This window comes from Medicago sativa, chromosome 6 (genome assembly GCF_051527215.1).
Source record: "Medicago sativa cultivar Bolivia chromosome 6, Bolivia_mono, whole genome shotgun sequence".
In the NCBI taxonomy this organism is placed as follows: Eukaryota; Viridiplantae; Streptophyta; class Magnoliopsida; order Fabales; family Fabaceae; genus Medicago; species Medicago sativa.
The window spans coordinates 79806474-79826400 of NC_140754.1; the positions used below are offsets into that span (position 1 = coordinate 79806474).

The 19927-nt window shown below is 32.6% G+C and overlaps 2 protein-coding genes across 4 annotated transcripts; both read right to left on the bottom strand.

The window, feature by feature from the left end:
- Window positions 1-5374: 5374 nt before the first annotated feature.
- On the bottom strand, window positions 5375-11277 carry LOC146917204 (replication factor C subunit 3-like). 3 transcript variants are annotated; one of them, XM_085718999.1, is made up of 12 exons: window positions 11117-11277; window positions 10372-10482; window positions 10156-10266; window positions 9843-9875; window positions 8902-9070; window positions 8359-8540; window positions 7125-7261; window positions 6915-7013; window positions 6674-6743; window positions 6508-6582; window positions 6220-6265; window positions 5375-5704 (listed from the first exon to the last, which is right to left on the bottom strand). In XM_085718999.1, exons 2-12 carry the CDS (start codon window positions 10453-10455, stop codon window positions 5646-5648), a joined length of 1065 nt encoding a protein of 354 aa, XP_085575125.1. In that variant the 5' UTR covers window positions 10456-10482; window positions 11117-11277; the 3' UTR covers window positions 5375-5645. The 3 variants fall into 3 exon arrangements, with proteins under 3 accessions (XP_085575125.1, XP_085575122.1, XP_085575123.1); XM_085718996.1 differs by having other exon boundaries at window positions 10372-10486; XM_085718997.1 differs by having other exon boundaries at window positions 10372-10516.
- A 4364-nt stretch (window positions 11278-15641) lies between these two features.
- LOC146917205 (chromosome transmission fidelity-like protein) lies at window positions 15642-19746 on the bottom strand. Its single transcript, XM_085718991.1, has 4 exons — window positions 19417-19746; window positions 18161-18433; window positions 16863-17052; window positions 15642-15983 (listed from the first exon to the last, which is right to left on the bottom strand). The coding sequence occupies exons 2-4, from the start codon at window positions 18308-18310 to the stop codon at window positions 15919-15921; spliced, it is 405 nt and encodes a 134-aa protein (XP_085575117.1). The 5' UTR covers window positions 18311-18433; window positions 19417-19746; the 3' UTR covers window positions 15642-15918.
- Between the last annotated feature and the right edge of the window lie 181 nt (window positions 19747-19927).

A 19927-nucleotide genomic window follows, 5' to 3' on the forward strand; every position in this document is an offset into this window, starting at 1 on the left:
TTGTCGTTTCGTATATAAACTAAAAACAATTACACAGACAATCTTAGATGTTGTTTTTGAGTTCGAATTGCAACTCTTTTACTTATGTGTTTGAGCTTTTAATGATTATTGTCGTTTCATCTATTTACTTAAACAAAAATACATAGAAAATCAATCACGACTCACTAACATTGTCGTTTCATCTATATACTTAAACAAAATTTCACAGAAAATCAATCACGACTCACTAACATAATCAATAATGACATAAGAATATGTCATCAATTTACTCGGTAAATTATCCATTCTCTTCAATTTAGTTCCTAAACTAGATAAAAAATTTAGAGACTACTTATTATATTTATATAGTTTGATAATTAAATTGGAAAGAAATCGATAATTTAGAAATTATATCAATGATTATTATTTAAAATAGATGGTAAATGAGAAATTAATATTAATAACATAGGCACTGATTGTCATTTTACAGATTTTCTAAATGAAATTTGTGAAGACAAACTCTTACTACTAATGATTGAGCTGACAAACCTTAAACAAATTGGTGATTTATTTAATGAGATAACTACTTTATTTTAGAAAATAACTACTTCTATTTAAAAATTGTAAAGTTTGAGTTGTTAGTTGCCGATTAAAATTAATGGAGATCCATTTGGAATGCTAAAAGTATAGTCTCATATCATCGACATTTCGGATTTGATCAAAGTAACATAAGATTTTATACAAAAAGGATATTTAATTTTACATTTGTGTTATTTAGACACAAGACTTTTAATATTGCATCTCAACATCATATACTTTTATATGTAGACTTTGATTCCGATCTGAGAGAACAAACACAGTGATAGAAAATACAATTTAAAACCCAACACTAAATATAAGGTGTATGTATTCTCCTGATTTCACAACACAAATGCTGTCTGCCACCTCATAAAATGATGTAATCTTTTAGATGTATTTTTCTATAAAATGTTGGATTGTGATGTTTAAATTACACTACTTATTTGGATAATAAAACTTACTGTGATCTTTCAATAAGGAACCAAATAAACACTAGAGCAAAAGGCGGAAAATCAAACAATACTCTATAAAACGACGAACAACACGCCGCCATACTCAAATGACAAAATCACAAAGAAAAACTTAGATTCACTATAAAATCACTTACTTAGATTAAAACAAAGAAAAAAGACAAAGATGAGTAATCACTTAAATGGTCAATAAAAAGTAAAGAGAAACCATGTGGGCACACTATCTAAATTCTAGGAACAAGAAAAATAAGCATTTAATCAGAATGGTTGTGCTAAACATACAAACCAAAGAAGACAAAGAAAACGAGAAAATAGACCAGTTCTCAAAACTATTGAGTCAAAATATCCATAAAGATACATCCATAAAATTTTAAGTCACGAGTCAAAAGAATTAAATTTTAAGTAAAATTTCTTCATTCATTTTTAGAGAGTATGACTACTAAGGAAAATGTTCACACCTTTAGAACATCGTTTAATATAATAAATCAAAATAGGTCCCTTGAAAATCTTGTATGGTACCAAGGAAAATTTCCCTATGAAAACTCTGTGTCTCTTATTGTGCAGGGATTAAAACCCGAATGAGTATAAATGTAGGGATTTATAATGAAACAATCCAACATAGAGGTGAGCTATATCACACATTAAAGGTAGACTAGAACTACCAAATATAGAATTTCTTCTGAAGTAATTTCAAACGTTGCTCCTGCATGCTCTTTAATAGGAAAAGATTTAGAACTAGTTTAGATGAATTTTTCACAAACACTTGTTGGAAGGAAAAATAATAATCAATTTTACCTTTAATTATTATTATAAAATAAAGTAAATTTAACTCTAGTGTTTCCCTCGATAATGTTAAAAGTTTTCAGAGTCCGTTTGATGACGAGGGTAAGAGACGGAATAAGTTAATTGTATCATATCATGTATAATCTAATGTTTGATGAAACAACATAATATGATAAGTTAATCTTAAACTTATCATATCATGTCTCTCTAGTTAAATTTTTAACTTGTATGCGAACTGAGTTAGAAACCAAAAGGATATGATATGATAAACAAATTAAATTACTTATTTATCCCTATAAAATATCGTTTGAAATATAAAATTGAAATCAAATAAAATATAGATATAAGTAAAAAATAAGTACTTTGCCCAAAAACAAATGTTGGTTGTGACTTTTTTTTTAACAGAATGTTGGTTGTGACTAAGGAGCCACACGTAACGTTATTTCTTTCCAACATTCTAGGTAAACCAGTACAATTTTTTTCTTTTCTTGGGACGTAAACTAGCACAAATTTTATACGAAAAGACTTCAATTTTTGTAAACTTTGGAAAAGCATTATATGATCCATGCATGCATAGTTGGTAGGAATATTTCAGACTTGAAAAAAAATATCATTATTATAGGTGTATAGATGTAGGACCATCCTCCACGTCGAAAATAAATGTAGGACCATCCAACAAACAACTGCCATCTCACAAAGTCACAATATCAATAATAACTTCACGTTTACAAAGTAAATGAGGAGTGAAAATTTAGAAAATGTATCTACCCCATGATTAAATACATATAAAATTTGGAGACTATATAAAATATGGGAAATCAATCGTACTTTGTCGGTCACATTTGAAGTTTTTTTTAGTAGTATTATTTTTCACTTTACATTTGCTATACTATCTTCTTCTTATAACATTCTCTGTATTTGATCACTTCACACATATATTAAGAACAAATGATAAATGAAGGAAAGAGAATGATGATTTTATCCAATTATTCTTATCTAATATTTATTGGTGTATTTCATTACTACTATTTTTAAAGTGAAGAATTATAACTTTTTTTTAAAGAAAGTGAAGAATAATAACTTGAAACTTGTGAGTGATAAACATAACATTAATTAAAAAATAAACAATTAAAGTTGCATTGAAAATTAAATGTGACAATCTTTTTGTGACCATTTTTTTTTGCGAATGTGACAAAAATTGTTGGACGGAGAGTAATAAAAATAAGAAAAATGTTAGCGAGTACCTTTAAGACATTAATTAAAGTTTTAAAATAGAGTAAGTTTACATAAAAAATGGTGTAATAATTGTTAGGGTCTTGTTAACTTGTGCCCTAAGGGCACAAGATAAGAAACTAAATGTAGAAACTTAATCTTGGAAATTGTGCATTCATAACCTTAAAAACTTCAAAACTTATATTTTCAATGCAATATTTATTTTTATATTCTATTTTAAGATCCTTATCTTGTGCCTTAAGGGCACAAGTTAACATTTTCCTAATTGTTAACACAAAAAACTTGTATTTTTAAGATAAAGTTTTTATTAAGAGATTCCCTAACCAATGTCTTTGAAGTACTCCCTCCGTTTCAAAATGAGTGTCGTTTTAGATGTTTACACACATATTAAGAAATGCAATGATTAAGAGAAAGATAATGGTTATTTTACCAAATTATCCTTATTAACTATTGGTTAGTTTTAAAAGTAATATTTTGGATGTAGTGTACTGAGTATTAATTGGAGGGTACAATTGAAAAGAAAAAGTTATTATTGCATTGGAAACTGAAAGCGACACTCATTTTGAAACAATTTTTTTTTGCTAAAGCGACACTCATTTTGAAACGGAGGGAGTACTTGTTAACAAAACCTTAAAAATAAACCAATAGAATATACTATATCATTCTCCTATTGCGATAGTTATTGAGTTCGTGATAAGAAAATATTGGTGGGATTTTTGTGTGCAATTTCTTGAGAGCTATAACTTCACATTGGTATCCACAACACAACCACAAAACATGCAACATCGATCTACACCAAGTTAGCTATTTTCAAGGGTTTCTAGTTGGAAAGCTAGCTAGTATTGGTTGCTTAAAACAACATTAGACACAAAGAGGGATAAGGGCAATAACTTTCTTATTTGGTTACCCATGTGATGTGATGACCAAAGTATAGTACCTAGACCTACTTTTCCAACTGCCAATAAATGTGTAAAAAAAAAAACTACTCAAATAATTTTATGCTTGCCTTGGAGTGTCAATCAAGGAGGCTATATTTAGATTTTATTGTATGTTTATATGAATTTAGATCTCTGCAAGAGAGATCCGTTTGATTCGATTGATATACATTTCTGGTTACTATTATTATAAGAAAAAATCTATATTCTAGATTAATTTAATTAATGATGTATATAACATTTATTATAGACTACATATATCATTTAATGAATGAATCTAAAATGTTGATTTTTAATTATAATAGTGACCGGATGATGTATTGTAGTAATTTAATTCAATTCATGGTCTCAAGGTTTTTCAATGTATCTTTCATTTGCTGGTATAAAAAGCTTAATATGAATTTTTTTTTTTTTTTTGGTTAAGAGGAAGCTTAATATGAATGTTGTTTAGCCTATAGTGAGTAGTCAACAAGCAATATTAAGAAGGATGGACAACATTTCATATTAAGAAGTCAACAACATTTTCTATTGCTTGTGCTCGTTAAATACAAGTTTCTTCTATTGTATTTTTTTCAAGAAAAACTGTAATTAGATGCAATGTGGTTGATCTAAAAAGGATGGTCTTTGGCTTCATAATCACTCCAAGACAGATTCAAAGTAAAGCTACTAAGACAATCAATCACCTTAGACCTCCAAAATAAAATCAAATGTGTACATTTTTTTTGGGAAATAAAATGTGTTTAAATACAACCTTTTGAAAATAAAATGTCGTCATGACATTGGCACATGAACCACTCTGTAGATTGATTTATGGTACTTCCTCTGTTCTATATTATATGACATATTTGATAATATGCACCGTTAACCTAACAAACTTTTACCATATTTTTCTCCTAATATACAAAGATAAATGATATCATATAACATGCTGGATTTGTCTCGATGAATATTTTTAAAATATTAAATTTTCATAATTTTTTTAATAGATAATCGAATATATTAAAGATAAAAAAAATATGTATTGATATGTGTGACAAAGTCAACTATATCACTTAATATGGAACAACAGTAACTATTCACCGGAGTTTGATTTAACATTTGCCGGAGTAGATTGTAAAATGCTCCAAAAAAGAAAACAGTTAATTATCACGTGCAACGTTGCTGGCTAATTAGATATAAATGTGGCATTGTGACAATATGGCCCAATGGGAGGCTAATTACATTTGGATGTGACAACTCGGTCATTTAGCATTTATGAACTGACATTTGTAACAAGTATGGTTATCAACGATTTTTCTTAGATTTGGATTCTATGTTGTCAAAGGTGGACAATTAGTCAGTGAATTTACACAGTTGAATTTCATGTAGTCTTTAGTTTCAATCAGAGAGATGAGATTAAAGAATTGATTTCCTTCAAATTGAAACCATATGTGGGAATGAGAAGGTGGGATAATCAAAATTCATACATCATGCAAAGTACACAATATTAAGAAGCATATAACATCTATACAAACCAAAACATCAGAAATCTTCCATGATGATTGTAGTATGCATACAAGATGAGAAAACCTTAAGTTGAGAAGATGAGAGAACTCATCATGCAAGTTATTTCCAATCATTAATACAATAAAATTGTATCCTGGGAAAGCAAAGCACCATTGTTTCTTCAGCCGAATGTTGCGACGAGGAAGGACTTGTAGACGCTCATGAACTTAGCCACGAATGCTGCCAATGTATAGAAAATAAAATATAATCAGCAAGCAAATATTGTATGGACCCAAGACTTATATATCAATATATATATTCACCTTGAATAAAGCAATTGCTATAAACAAGTCTAGAGTAAAAAAAAAATAGAGGGTCTATATCAGAATTTCGTGTAAACCACCATTTTTGTCCCTAAATTTGCATTTTCTATGCTACTTTGTCTATGAAGTAAATGATAATTAGTTCCCAACATTTGTAATATTTGTCCAGTTAGTCCCTAACATGTTTACTCTATCAAATTAGTTACTTATGTTTTGTAAGTAAATCATAGTATGGACTAGTATGACGAGCGTGACAAATTATTATGTTCTACTTAATACTTATTTTCATTTACTTTGGAGACAAACTAGAAGAGAATGTGCAAATTAAGGATGCAATTGATGGTGTATTCTTTATAATTTGCAATGGTCAGCAGCACGCTCATAAGTTTATAACTATTCACCCAACTATTTCACACATTCAGATCAAAGTACCTTCGATGTGAAAAATTGCTTTCTGTCCAAGGCGCATCCTATGCTCCTGGTTAAATGAGGGGAAAGAAGAATCAGCATCTCCTTACTTTGAAAAATAAGAAGTAAAAATGGCTATACAAAATCTTCAACCATTAACTAGTCTAATATCAAGGCAATGAGGAATAGAATTGTTCCGTGAGCTATCAAATTGGGTAAAACATATACAGAAGGCCTGAGTTCATGCAGAAGATACTATCATAAACACTGCAGCTATTGACATGAAATACCATAATTTGATAATGCACTTACATAATATGCTGCCCAATGGCAGATTTCATGCTTCAGTTCTGCATCCAGTTTCCTCAATAGCTCATAAAGAAGTCTCTGAAGCAACAATTATAACGTCAAAGTCAAGTAAGAAAAAAAAATCAAAGAAAAGAAAGCACGTTGAGACATTGTGCAGCAACACATTTACCTTCAAAATGATCTCCGGAGGAATGCAATTGGTCAGCAGCTCATACAGCTTTCCTCGAACTTGAAACAACCTAAAGTATAATAGCATATTATATGAGAGATAAAACATGCATAGCATGTAAATGAAATGAAAAATTAGTTGACAAAACAATCAAGTAGGCGGTTATATAAACTGACAAGGTTGAATGAAACGTTGTTTATCATGAAAGATGAGAAAAGTGTTAACTGTATCAAAAACAAACCTTTTTGGGCTCTGTTCCTTCATTATGTCAGATGCAATTTCAGAAATATACTCCTCCCAGTCCATTGGGGGAATTGTTTGCTTGTCGGTGAAAGGATACCTACAAGTAACACATGAGCTGTCAGTAGCCTTCCTTAAAGAAAAGCTTTGAGAAGAGATGAAGATCTGAGATTATGCATCCCAGATTAAATTGGAAGCATGTGGAGCTTACTGTTGGACACGGCAAGTCTCAAATGACAATATGGCCCTCCTTAAATTCCGATTTGATTTCTCTGCTATGCGAGCAGCCAAACTAGAAGGAAGTTGCAGCCCTTCTTTCTTACCAATGAACTGTAAAACTTCAACAATCTGCCACATGGATTTCCAAATATTCAATAAAGATGAACATTGAACTTATAGAATGCATATGCTAGACAAGATCAGTATATATACAATGTCATTAACATCCAACTTATAAAGTGGAAATGCTAATCAATGTTCATTAACAACAATATTTCAATTACCAAGCAGATATAATCCTTAGAAGAGAACTTGACCAAATCGCAGAAAGTAATATCACTGTCCTTCAGTATATCTAGAAAAGCATTTTATAATCGGAAACCCAACCTTCCTTTCCAAGTTTCTTAATCTGCATTTTTTAGTATGTCCTGGCAAACAATAATGGCCAACATTGGCTTGGTGGATTCTCCATGCATTTCGGAATTATTTCAGCCTATGAGGCTGATTTGTGGGGGCACTAGAAGGTCTACCCTTGGTCAGGGAGAGAGGATATCAGGAAGCTAATGTGTGCATAGATCTTCTGTCATAATCAACATTCTTAGGAGAAATGGTCTTGGAAGTGCTAAAAGGTGCCGGTCGGTGAAGCACATAAGGAATCTTACATAGGATTGGGGGTCAATATTAAGCATGTTCTCTGGGAAGCCAATAAGTCAGTAGAATGTCTTGTTAACTTGGGTAGCGAAACAAACTACTCCTCTGGTAGTCAATGATCATTCACTGACTTCACTTGTTCAGTTCTTAAATTTTGATGTTTTGGCAATAGCTACTACCCGTATGGTTTCCTTATAGTTTTCATGTTTTGAACTTTTCACTTGTCCAGTTCTTGAATTTTGATGTTTTGGCAATAGCTGCTAGCCGTATGGTTTCCTTATAGTTTTCATGATTTGAGCTTAGGCCCTCCCTTATGAAGCATGGACTTATACTACTATCATCTTGCAATAGTAGCAGCAAGCCACCTCATAGAACAACATTCATCTACTGGAAATAACGAATAAGCAATAATAACAACATTGTAAACAATGAAACTACTTACTACTCACAATCACAACCCTACCAGAGAAAACAATTGCCTCAATGCTAAAAAACAAGGGGAAAAAAATTCCAAAACATAGGAAACAGATTCCATTATTTCCTTGGACACTACAGAAAACTTCAAATCTATTTACCTGTTCTTCACTTGGTGCATTAATTCGCACATTAAGACAACGGGAGCGGATTGCTTCTGTGACTCTTGAAGAGCTATTGCAACATAGAACTAATCTGCAATAAGCGCTGTATTTCTCCATTGTTCTGCGGAGAGAATGCTGGGCTTCTCTTGAGAGTTTGTCAACATCATTAAGAACTAGTACTGATACAGAATAAAATCTAAAATCAGCTTGACAAAGCTGAAGCAAACTATAAAATAAAAACAAAATAATATGAATTCTTGTAAATCTTGCAGTAATACTGCAAGCCAAGGTGGAGAGGTTTCTTATTTCACATAGCGATAAACAAACAGAGCCTTAAAGCATTACACAGGTAAAATAGACACTACCAGACCAAACATCATTATACACAGTCAAAGAGATAATGTTTTACAAGTCATAAGAATCGAAAGATAACACTCAATTGTGCAAAAAGCTCCACTGTTTGTTGACCATGAAGATTCCTTCTTTTATTATCTTAAAATAACACTCAAGTGTAGTTTAACAACAAAAACAGCCGGTTACCTTTAAATCCTTTCTTCCCTTTAGTATCAATGGGTCTATTCTTAGCCATTTCTTTGATTATTTCTTGAACAATGTATCTGTCCTGAAAGCCTGCATCGCTTGGAGTCATTTCGATGTGGTTCGCACTTGATAATGTAGTCAGCTCTAAATCTATAGATCTACTTCCAGCCTGAAAACAGTGCTCAAGTACTTCAAAATAATAATAAATAACCAAATAAGACACCAATGATTCAGTTCACAGAGAAAATGTAGTGCACATAATATTGGAATTTCCAAGGATCAAGACAATGATATTACTAAGCAAAAAAATCTAAATAAATGTTTATTTTTTCTGAGTAGAAGGCATTCATTTTGAGGCATCTCCTATAGTCAGAACAGTTGCAAGAACACACAATACAATGGTTTCAGAATAATTATAAAGGAAATAAGATGTAGAACAAAGACACAGGACATGGTTCCTACCAAGATTTGAGAGCTTGGTTCTCTCCCACCCAACAACCACTCAATAACTTCTAGGCAACCAATTATGACTTGCCTTTTTCCTATTTATTCTTACAAACAACACACATAATTGACATACATGATTAATTAATAAGAAGCATAACTGCCACAAAAACTGACTTTGGTCAGTTTTGGCCTTCTATGCCTACCTCTCATCCTACAGCAATGTTTAATGAAATGTCTAACACAATACTTTGTAAAAACAAATCAGTGGTAAGTTGATATCGATAAGGTTTCTCATTCTCTGGAACTCTTCTCTATCAATATAACGGAACTGTTTGACAATAAGTGGTCAATAATAATATTCAGGCAGACATTGCTCACTAACTAAGGGTACACATACAATCTCCTAACCTATACAAATGTTAGAGTGCTTCCGTTAAATAAACTTTGCAACAAAACAGAAAGAAAAGGGAAGTATGAAAAGGAATGAAACTTACATCCACTTTCCAAGCCCTATTTTCCACCTTCACCTGAAACATCAACAAAGACAATTTAGAATGGCATCAAATTACAGCAGCAAGAAGTAACAGTAGTTCTGGCATAAATACAGTATCTACGAGTTAATCCAATCAAAAACTCAAAGATACATTATAAAAAAAATATGAAAAGAAAAACAACAAAACATCTAACTAAAATTACTTTTGGCGCTCACACAAGGATTGTATTCTCAGGGAATATGCCCAAATTCTTTCAAAATTCAGAGAAACTTTCTTTAAAAAGTAATCAGTGAAATGAGTGACAAAAAAAGACCTTTTCGGCACCGGGTCCAAACATTTGGCGGAGAAGAGCCATGATTAGTGTTTTCTTGCCTGCGCCTGATGGACCATAGAACAGCAAATGAGGACAATCATGTTCAGTGACCTGCAACAACACATCCGATCCAAACAAAAATTTAAAACTTTTTTAAAAATAAAAAGACAAAGTTGATTGATTCAAATACAAAAGGAGAGTGTGTGTGAGAATTACCAATTTCTTGAGATTTTGAGCAATGTCATTGTGAACCATAACACTGTCGAGGGTTTTGGGACGATACTTGTCAACCCACAACATCTTTCCTCTCTATACCTTCTTCTGCTTCTTTCTTCAATCAAACACACACTAATCAGACTCACTATATCCAACAAAGGCCACCACCATAGATAAAGGAATGTCAACGGGGCGGGAGCAATAAAATACAAAACACTGGCACAGACACGGACACTAGACACAACACTATCATGTAAACACAGTAATAATTTGATAAAATAGAAATGATTGAATATAACAAGATTCACCGTGTTTCGGTGCTATATTAGGCTTAGGCAGTAAGTACTATTCCATTCCTTATCCCCCATGAAATCAGACAAAATCAATCATACAAAGATAAAAAAAATTACAAAAAAGATGCAGAATTCAAATAATTAAGTAGTAAAAAAGAAGTCAGTGACTAAGAATCTGTTTGTTACAACTTATTTTGTAAAAAAAAAAAAAACTTTTGATTTTGAAGTTTACATCAGTTTGTTACAAATTCTCAAAAAAAAATTAAAATCTAAAAATTGAGTTAAAAAAAAGGGAAAAAAATTACAAAACTAATTAAATTTGCAACCTTTTCATTAACAGCTTAAATCTAAAATTTATAAACATATACACAACACACATAGCATATAAAGAAAGAAAATTAAAAATCTAAGAATCGAAAGCAAAAAATTGAAAAGAAAGTTTGGGTATTTACCAGCGGCGGATGGAGTGGAGCAGAGATGGAGAGAGAGTGAGCAGTCGAGCTTCGGTGGAACGAAGGAGCTCCGAGGTGGATGGCTGTGACTGCGATTCTGCGACGGTCTAGGGTTCTCACTTCATACTCAACACAATTTTTATTTTATTTTATTTTATTTTATTATTGAAAAAGAAAAAGGAAAGTTAATAGGAAATGAGTTCCCGCCAAAATTGAGAAACTATTGCGCCATTTTTTTGTTTTTCTAGACTAGATAGATATAGGTACTCATTCCGTCTTACATTAGGGGTCATATTTGAGTTTTATACGTTATTAAGGAAATATAGAGTTGATTTTAATGACAAAATATGTATCATCTATTTTTCTTTTGAAGAAATGTATCATCTATTTTTTTGAAAGAAAGATGTTTATGGCATTTAATTAATAATAACTTGTTCAATACAACGAGGTACATAATAATAGGTAATGGGATTAGCTGATAATGTGGCAGCCCCTGCTAAAGTATGAGCTACCTCATTTGCGTGTTGCCTGCTAAACTCGACCTTAGAGTTTGTAAAATGTGTGGTGAACATCCATTGGCAAGCTGAGAGGATATGACCAGTCTCTGTAACATCCACCTGATTCTGATGAAAGGCATCCATGGCGACCTTAGAGTTGGAGCAAAAGTCCACATGATCGAAGGACATATCACTCAACCATTCCAAGGCATAAAAAAAAGCTAGAGCTTCACCCATATGAACGAAGCAAACTGGAGAAACGGGAATAACTTTAGCTAAGATAAAAGTACCTTCCTCATCTCTAATACAAAGGCCAATTCCCGTGTTGTTTCGGTGCTCGGAAAAAGCGGCGTCCATGTTGCATTTCACTCTACCATGTGCAGGTGGCTGCCACTGAATCTGATTGCTATTTGAGATACTCATAACAACAAGTGCAGCATGATAATTGTGCCCCAAACCAGCAGAAACTTGCGGATCATTGCTGATGTTGCTGTCATGAACAGCATGCGCATTGCTAGAGATATTGTTTGCTAGCTTCCAATCTTCCAACATTCTAACGACAAGGTCCACAACTTGAGCCACGGTTTCCAAAGTGTTGTCCCAAAGTTTAAGATTCCTATGCTTCCAAAGACTCCATATAGTAACAACAAAACGCTGCGAATTATCCGAAGCCAAATCATGTAACAATTGAAAAATAGATTCGGTTGTTGTAGCACTTTGCAGCAGTGCTTGCTGAAACAGATGCCAAAGACCGCTTCGCTGCCATATCTGCATTGCAAATGGGCAGTGAAAGAACACGTGATTAATATCTTCGACACCAACCTCACACAAAACACAATTCACCCCTTTATCTTGAAGTCTAACACGAGTGGGACGACAACCTCGACAAATCCGCCAAATTAAATTCTTGATCTTCGGAGGACATTTCAACCTCCAAATACTAGCCCAATAACCCTATTGACGAAGATGAGATGTGTCAACTAAATCCTCAACACATAAACGATATGCACTTTTAACCGAATATACCCGAGTTTTCTCGGCTTTCCACAACAATTTATCCTCCTCCACTTGCTCTATTAAATTGCCTTTGTTAATTATAATGAAATATTATACATGATTGAAATACAATAAATAAAGGTATATTGGTAAAAACAAATAATGAAATAATTATACATGATTGAAATGTATCATCTATTAAAATGCTTTTGTTAATTATAACGAAATAATTATACATGAATGAAATACAATAAATAATGGTATATTGGTAAAAACAAATAATAAATTTTGTATTAATATTATAAAAATTATAGATAATATTAGACATGAAAAAACAAAAAAGATGATACATGTTGTTAGACGGAGGGAGTAGTAGATAAATGTGTTGGAATTGTTAATTATTTTTGTAAGGAAAAATTGTTTTATGATTTCACTCATTTTTCAAGAGTTTTTATTGGTTTGAAAGAGTTTAGGAGCGAAAGATGTACACGCGTTAAGAAGCAGAAGTGATAATTGTGATTTTGATCTAAACATTTATATTAAATATTCTTGCAGTTACCATTTGATGTTTTTTTTTCTTCTGTGGTGTCTGGGGTTCGAACCTCAGATCTTGCATATATTATTCATTGTCTTTACCAACTGAGTTAAGTTCACGGGAACAGTTACCATTTGATGTTTATTGACGGGATAAAGATTTTTAACTTACATAAATGTTGTGAATGTAAAATAGTTTTACATACTCATATATATATCAACTAAAATTTATTTTGTCTTAGAAAGACCAAAAGAGAAATGTATTAAACACAACTGTTGTAGCATAAGAAATGCTAAGATTGAAAAAAAAAAAATGGAAGTAAAAAAAAAAACATTAGCACCTAAACATAACGGTGTTATCAATCCAACATAAACAAAAATGAAAAACTAAAAGTAGTCACTCTTAAACATCTAAGCTGTACAATACTCCATTGATAAAAAATGGTAAGAGAAACTCTTCTATTTCGTTTTAATCCAAGGTCAAACCAAAATCATTACTAAATCATCAAGAAGGTATTTAAGATTGTCTTGATTTCCAAAAACAACTTGATTACACCGCTTCCAAATAATCCATAAGCAAGTCATCTACATCGAATGAAGGCACCCCTTCACTTTTTTCCATGGAAAACCAAATCTATAAATTTAATAGCATGGGCAGAATTGTTGATTGACATAGCACAACTGATTATGCCTGGCCAAGACAAAACATATGACCAAAACTTAAAAGAGACGTGACAAATAAAAAAAAAAAAACAAATATTTAGATCTTTCATTTATGATACATCCTTCCATGCATAAAGGGGATTTTATATTACGAACATCACTACGAGTCAGATAGTTGAAAGATGATCATTTAACAATCTCTAAACAAAAAATGGCATCATTGATGAAACTAAATTATTCCAAAATATCTTGTAAAACGGAGAATATGATATTAGATCAAACTTAGAAATCAACTCATAAACTTCTTTGATGGAGTATATACCACTAGAATTTGTCATTGACAAACATAGTCCACATTACCTTGGAAAGAAAAATTAGTTTAACCCCAGACCATTAACTAACTCTTGCTCGTAAACAAACAAACCTCTTCTCCAACTTCAACCTCAATCGTTTAAAAAATACCACTATTAAAAATATTACAAATGTTCACATGTGCCATATATTCCATAGGTATATGATTGCGGACGGGATATCATACTTCTTCATGTTGTGCTTGAGAACTATCTCCTTGAAATAACTCATTAAATGTTTGAAAAAAAATCTTCTATCCGTTTCATTGTCTTCACCTGCGATCTCAATGGGGCCTGCTGTTTTTTTTTTTTTTGACATATTTCATTGAAATAAGATGGACCTTGTCCTTACAAATAACAGTAGCAGTAGGTTCTGGAACAAATCCTACCCAAGAGTTGGAACCATTTTGCTTAGCTAATCCCACTAAACTATGGGCTGCAGCATTCTTACATCTTTTAATAAAAGCTACCTTACAATTAGACAAACTAGATAACATGTCACAACAATCTAACATAACATTACTAATGGAAGCAACTTGAATTTTGCCGCATTTCACACAGACCTCAGAATCAGTTTCCACTAAAAAGTGGCCATCTTGGTTGGTAGTTAAAATCCAGTTTAGACACCAGCGAAGGGCAAGAGCTTCAGCTAAGGTGGGTTTGACTAATACCTTTCTCTATGCGTGGCTGCAAATGATACATCACCGTTGTGATCACGAATCACCATTTCCCATCCAACAGTTCCATCATTAAAACATCCAGCATCAACATTAAGTTTTAACTTTTAAAAGCCCAAAATCAGGAGACGACCAATGCTCTATCGTGTGAGGTGCGGTGGGGACTGTTACCGAAGACACTGCAGTGTTAAATTCTGCTGTGAATTCTGCAGCAGTACTGGCAATGAGAGTAGGATGGATTTGAGATTTTTGAAAAAGCAACCGGTTTCTTCCCTGCCATATTTTCCACAAAGTGATGCTGAAAAGTTGGGAGGCTAGATGATCCTTTTTCATGAGCCATTCTTGCATCCAGCTCATCCTTTTTCATGAGCCAATGTCTTCACTTGCGATCTCAATGGGGCCTGCTTTTTACTTGGGCGCGATATGGATCAAAATTCAAATATAGCTGTTTTCACACCTCTCTCCCCTTTGTTTAAATTTTTTACTCATATAATCTATTAGTCTTTGATCTCAATGGAGGATTACTGTGATTTCAATTTTTAACTGGAATATCATGGTTTTAATAATCGTCAAGTTGGCAAGGGTTTTTGAAGTGAGGGTTTATCCTACAAAGTTTTCAAAATATCTTTGGTAGAATGAAATTTGCCAAAGCCAAGTTTCATTCTGGTCGGAGTTTTCAAAAACAAACTCCAACCAAATTGTTTACAAGCAAATGCATTCTACCAATTATAAGGATAATCAAGCAAAGGACCAAAGATATTCATATTCCAATCCCCCATACAATTTCCTTCTTCAATACTTTAGGAAATTCTGATAATAAACTACTAGCAATTTACACTAAAACATATATTAAGACAATGACACATCAAACATCTCTTAACAATACATTACAACCACTTTTTCCATTAATCGTGCTCCAGGCATGGTTGCCAAGACTACAAATACATATGAATGGCACATGGACACTGCTTAATTCTTTTGCTTGCAGTGCAGAAAAAAGGGATATGTATGTCTCCTTGAACTTCTCAAAATTTCTGGTCCAACATGAGTTCATTGAATGACAATGACAGTGAATGTCACACAGCTTAGTTTGAAGGAGCAGAGTCTGTCATGACAGGCTTTTGTTTTTCTTTAGTTGTTATCTGTGGTTCTTGAAAACACAAGGAAAAGAAGGATAGCATTAGCAGTGGGCCTCCAATTTCATGAAAAATAGTAAGGATATCAAACGGCGACAAATGAAACAAATATTTTGTTGTTCTTAACCAGTTAGCGCATCAATCGCATATGCAATATAGTTAACATAGGGAATAGGCCACAAATACACGTAATAAACCGAGCCAGAAAATATACAGTGAGTTTCCTAACAATAGGTCTTGTCTACAATGTTAAATTTTAAAACAATAGCATACGGTCTTGTCTACAATGTTAAATTTTAAAACTTTAGCATACTTTAGGTGACATGATTGCCAATTTCCCTTTCAATTGTTCATAATAAGCACAGGACTAAAAATGTAAGATCATTTGATATTTTTCAGACTTTGGTTAGATGAAGATCAAATGGTCACCATTTGATATGTATTTTAAAGTCTAATGTGGTAAGTAAGAATATGAGTTGTTCAATATTCGTCCAACGGTTAAGTTTTCTTGATTGTAGGACTGCGTGGAATTCAGGTCCTCCACATTTCAGTCCTCTAGTTAGGCCAATATGGAAACTGCAGTAGGTTTAAACATTTTAATTTAAGAATTAAAAAGATTGCTTATCTGTTAATGCTTACGGCACTAGAATATTAACATAACATTTGTTAGCAACTAAATTTTAGCAGGATCTCATGCATGTTCTAATTCTAGTAGCCATGTAACCTATTAAATAAATATCAGTGATTAGGATGGAAATATATATAGTTATAAAGATTATAGTGACAGATAATAATAACCTGCACAACACAACTTGTATTCACAACTGCTATCTACAAAATGAAAAACATATTTTAACAGGGGATAATGAGATTAAAAGAGGATCAGATCTTACTAGAAATGATGGCCCTTGGTCTGGTTTTGAACAGAATTTTCTGTCGAATGATTCCAACAACCCGTAACTCCACCTGACCGCAACTGTCTCCATCTGGATGCTTGACTTTCTTGAGCACTAACAATGGCTTCTTCAAGGAGACCTTTGACCCTGTCAGTTCATGGTACCCAATCGTTAAAGTGTAGACTTCCTGAAAAACAAAACAATGGACACAGAATATTAGTTTGTTTTCCTATTTAAGAAAAGGCGACAGTGGATTATATCATAAACTCATACAAATTTGGATTCACTGCATTGAAAAAACCCAGTTACACACATCAATTAGTATCGTCTGTCACTTAGAGCTCGAATCTACTCATATTACACCTTTTCACTAAATCATCTTTAAATAATTGTTATCGTTGATTTGATATCAAACAACCAAGATTGACAACTACGTCACACAATTCTGTATGGAAGCTAAATCAGGACTCTTATAGTTTAAGGACACAGTTGATACTATATTTTTCTCATCAATCAACTAATTTTTCCATATATACGAACATAGGACACTTGTGAAAATGTCTAATATTTCCTAGTAATCTATTTTTGGTTACAAAGATAATTAAACAAACAGGAAAATTTAAAGAAAAGAAAACAAGCCAACACAAGCAAACTACTCCCTAAGGTAGAAAGTTCCTGCAGCGTCGCTGCGAAGAAGATTGACAAGACCAGCAGCTTTTGAACAGAAATGATATAAAATTAATTGTGGGTCTATCCGAATTAAACTAAGCAACTTTATCTTAAGAACCCTTCAAGCTTTTGGACAGATAATTAAGAATATCATTATACATTTTTTACTCTAAAATTTTATAATTATATTTAACAAAATACAAGTTTTCTTTCCATGTCAAAATAACACCCACATCAGTAAGTTTATTCTTTGCTATCAAACATTCAATTTCAATCTCTTACACTATTAGTCCATATAAAATCACAATCTTTCAAGTTTAGCCCTAAATAAATTTTATTCACTTTTAGTCTTATTATTTCAAAAGCTTTGTAGGAATAAACCCCACTTGAAAAACCTAACCAAATTGACGATTATTCAAACCCTAATATTTCAGTTAAAAACTGATATCACAATAAGTCTCCATTGAGGTCAAACACTTTGAATATGAAATAATTGTAAACAATATGTGAATATATATATGCAAAGAAAAAGATAATAACCAATAATCATGATGGAGATGAGATACAGAATGAGATCATAGTTTGAGTTATTAATTGGTAAAATGATGGAAAAGAATAGTGGTAACCTGAGAAGAAGGACGACAGAGAGTGCCGATTTGAAGGTTGGCAAGGGAATCCTGAAAACCAGGTTGTGGTTCAACAACTCCTTGCAGTTCAACAATGCCCCATTCCACACAGTTTCCTTCCTCACAATTGCACTGTACACGAATCTGCATCTTTTTCCTCTCTTTTTCAACTCCCGGATCGGTATACACAAAAACTTATTTATTGTAACGACTTTTGGTGCCAAAGATTCTTGCTTTTCCCGCACTATTACGAACTCTCTTTCTTTCCCTTTCCTAGCCATGGACAATAGGAATGTTAATACTCAAACCGATCCATTGGAAAATAGTGATACAATGGAATATGATGTTTTTGAATCTTAACGTGGATGAAAATTATTATCTAATAAAGTGACACAGAATCGAAATCTATGAAGCACCGACAAAGACCCGGGCAATGGACACTGGTAATAATTTGAAAAATTGAAAATGATTGAATATAACCACGGGAATGTTCCCAAGCATGGACAGCGGATTGTTGAAATTCCACTATGCAACAATGCTATAGCCCCACTATAGTCACTATTTGAAAAATAATTTGAACTAAATAACTTATCGCAGGACAATAACATATTGTCCTAATTCTGCTACACTAGAGCTGCTATTTACGAACATTGAAACACATTTGCCGTTGGTGTACCGGTGCTACATAGACAGTAAGTACTCCCTCACTCCCCATCCCCGTGAAATCATATAAAATCAATTATACGAAAAATTCAAAAGTAATAACATTGAGTAAACCACCAAATTAGTCCTTGACTTTATAGAGCACTTTACTACCAGTTAAGTCTCAATATGCTAATCACTTCTTATCGTTTTGGTCTCTATATTTAACCAATTACTTTCAATTTAGTCGCTAAATTTATTATCGAATTCGGTCCATGACTGTGGAAAGACTAATATGAGTAAAATTTGACAGAGTCAGGGATCTTTTTGAAATATTAATAATATCACTATCACGATCCTATTTGAGAGCGACTTACAAAGTTAGAGACCAATTTGATGGTTTACTCTCAGAAACAATTATTAAACAGGTTAATTTTAAAAGCATTTAGTCAACAACATCTTCAATCTAAATTCAAAGTTGCAAAAGTAGACACATAGAATATACTATAAAATTAAAACATAAACAAAGATAATTACAAATATAAGCATCGAACGAGAAAAATTGAAAATGAAGGATGCAAAATCTTTTATTGGAAGTTTGATTTAATGCACACCTTTGAGAACGGTGGAGGAAGACGACTGTACGACGCGACAAGAAGCAGAAACTGAGAGTGAGGAGTCGATGATCAGTAGAACGGATGAGCGCCGAGCGTCAGAGTATGCGGTCGAGGTGCGGCACGGAGGGCGTGACGCGGTTATGATGGTAGGTTGCGGCGATCTAAGGTTCTTCCTACTGCTTCGTGTGCTCAATAAAGTTTTTTTTTCCCAATTGTTAAAAGAAAATGTTGGTGGGAAATGAATTCGCGCCAAATTGAGAATATATTCGCGCCACATTTTTTGTTTTACTTAATTATTATTAAATTATTTTCATGAGTTTAATTTGTAGGGATGGTGCAAAAAGTTTCACACTATCAACATTCAACACACTATGAGTTTGTATTTAATTCATCACTTATTAAGAAAATCTAAATTTTTGTGGAGAAATTTTTTATAATGGTCTAAACATTTTTTTAAAGGATATAATAGTCTAAACATGTTTTCAAGAAAATCATTAAGAAATAAATG

Bases quoted from the DNA above. Each gene is read 5' to 3' on its own strand.
- LOC146917205 (XM_085718991.1), bottom strand. From the start codon at position 18,310: ATGCAGATTCGTGTACAGTGCAATTGTGAGGAAGGAAACTGTGTGGAA. The intron at 17,053-18,160 runs GTTACCACTATT...TTTGTTTTTCAG, and splicing joins TCTGTCGTCCTTCTTCTCAG to GAAGTCTACACTTTAACGAT. The intron at 15,984-16,862 runs GTAAGATCTGAT...TGTGTTTTCAAG, and splicing joins ACCAAGGGCCATCATTTCTA to AACCACAGATAACAACTAAA.
- LOC146917204 (XM_085718999.1), bottom strand. From the start codon at position 10,455: ATGTTGTGGGTTGACAAGTATCGTCCCAAAACCCTCGACAGTGTTATG. The intron at 9,876-10,155 runs GTCTTTTTTTGT...TTGATGTTTCAG, and splicing joins TTGGACCCGGTGCCGAAAAG to GTGAAGGTGGAAAATAGGGC. The intron at 6,266-6,507 runs GTAAGTGCATTA...TCATTTAACCAG, and splicing joins GCCATTGGGCAGCATATTAT to GAGCATAGGATGCGCCTTGG.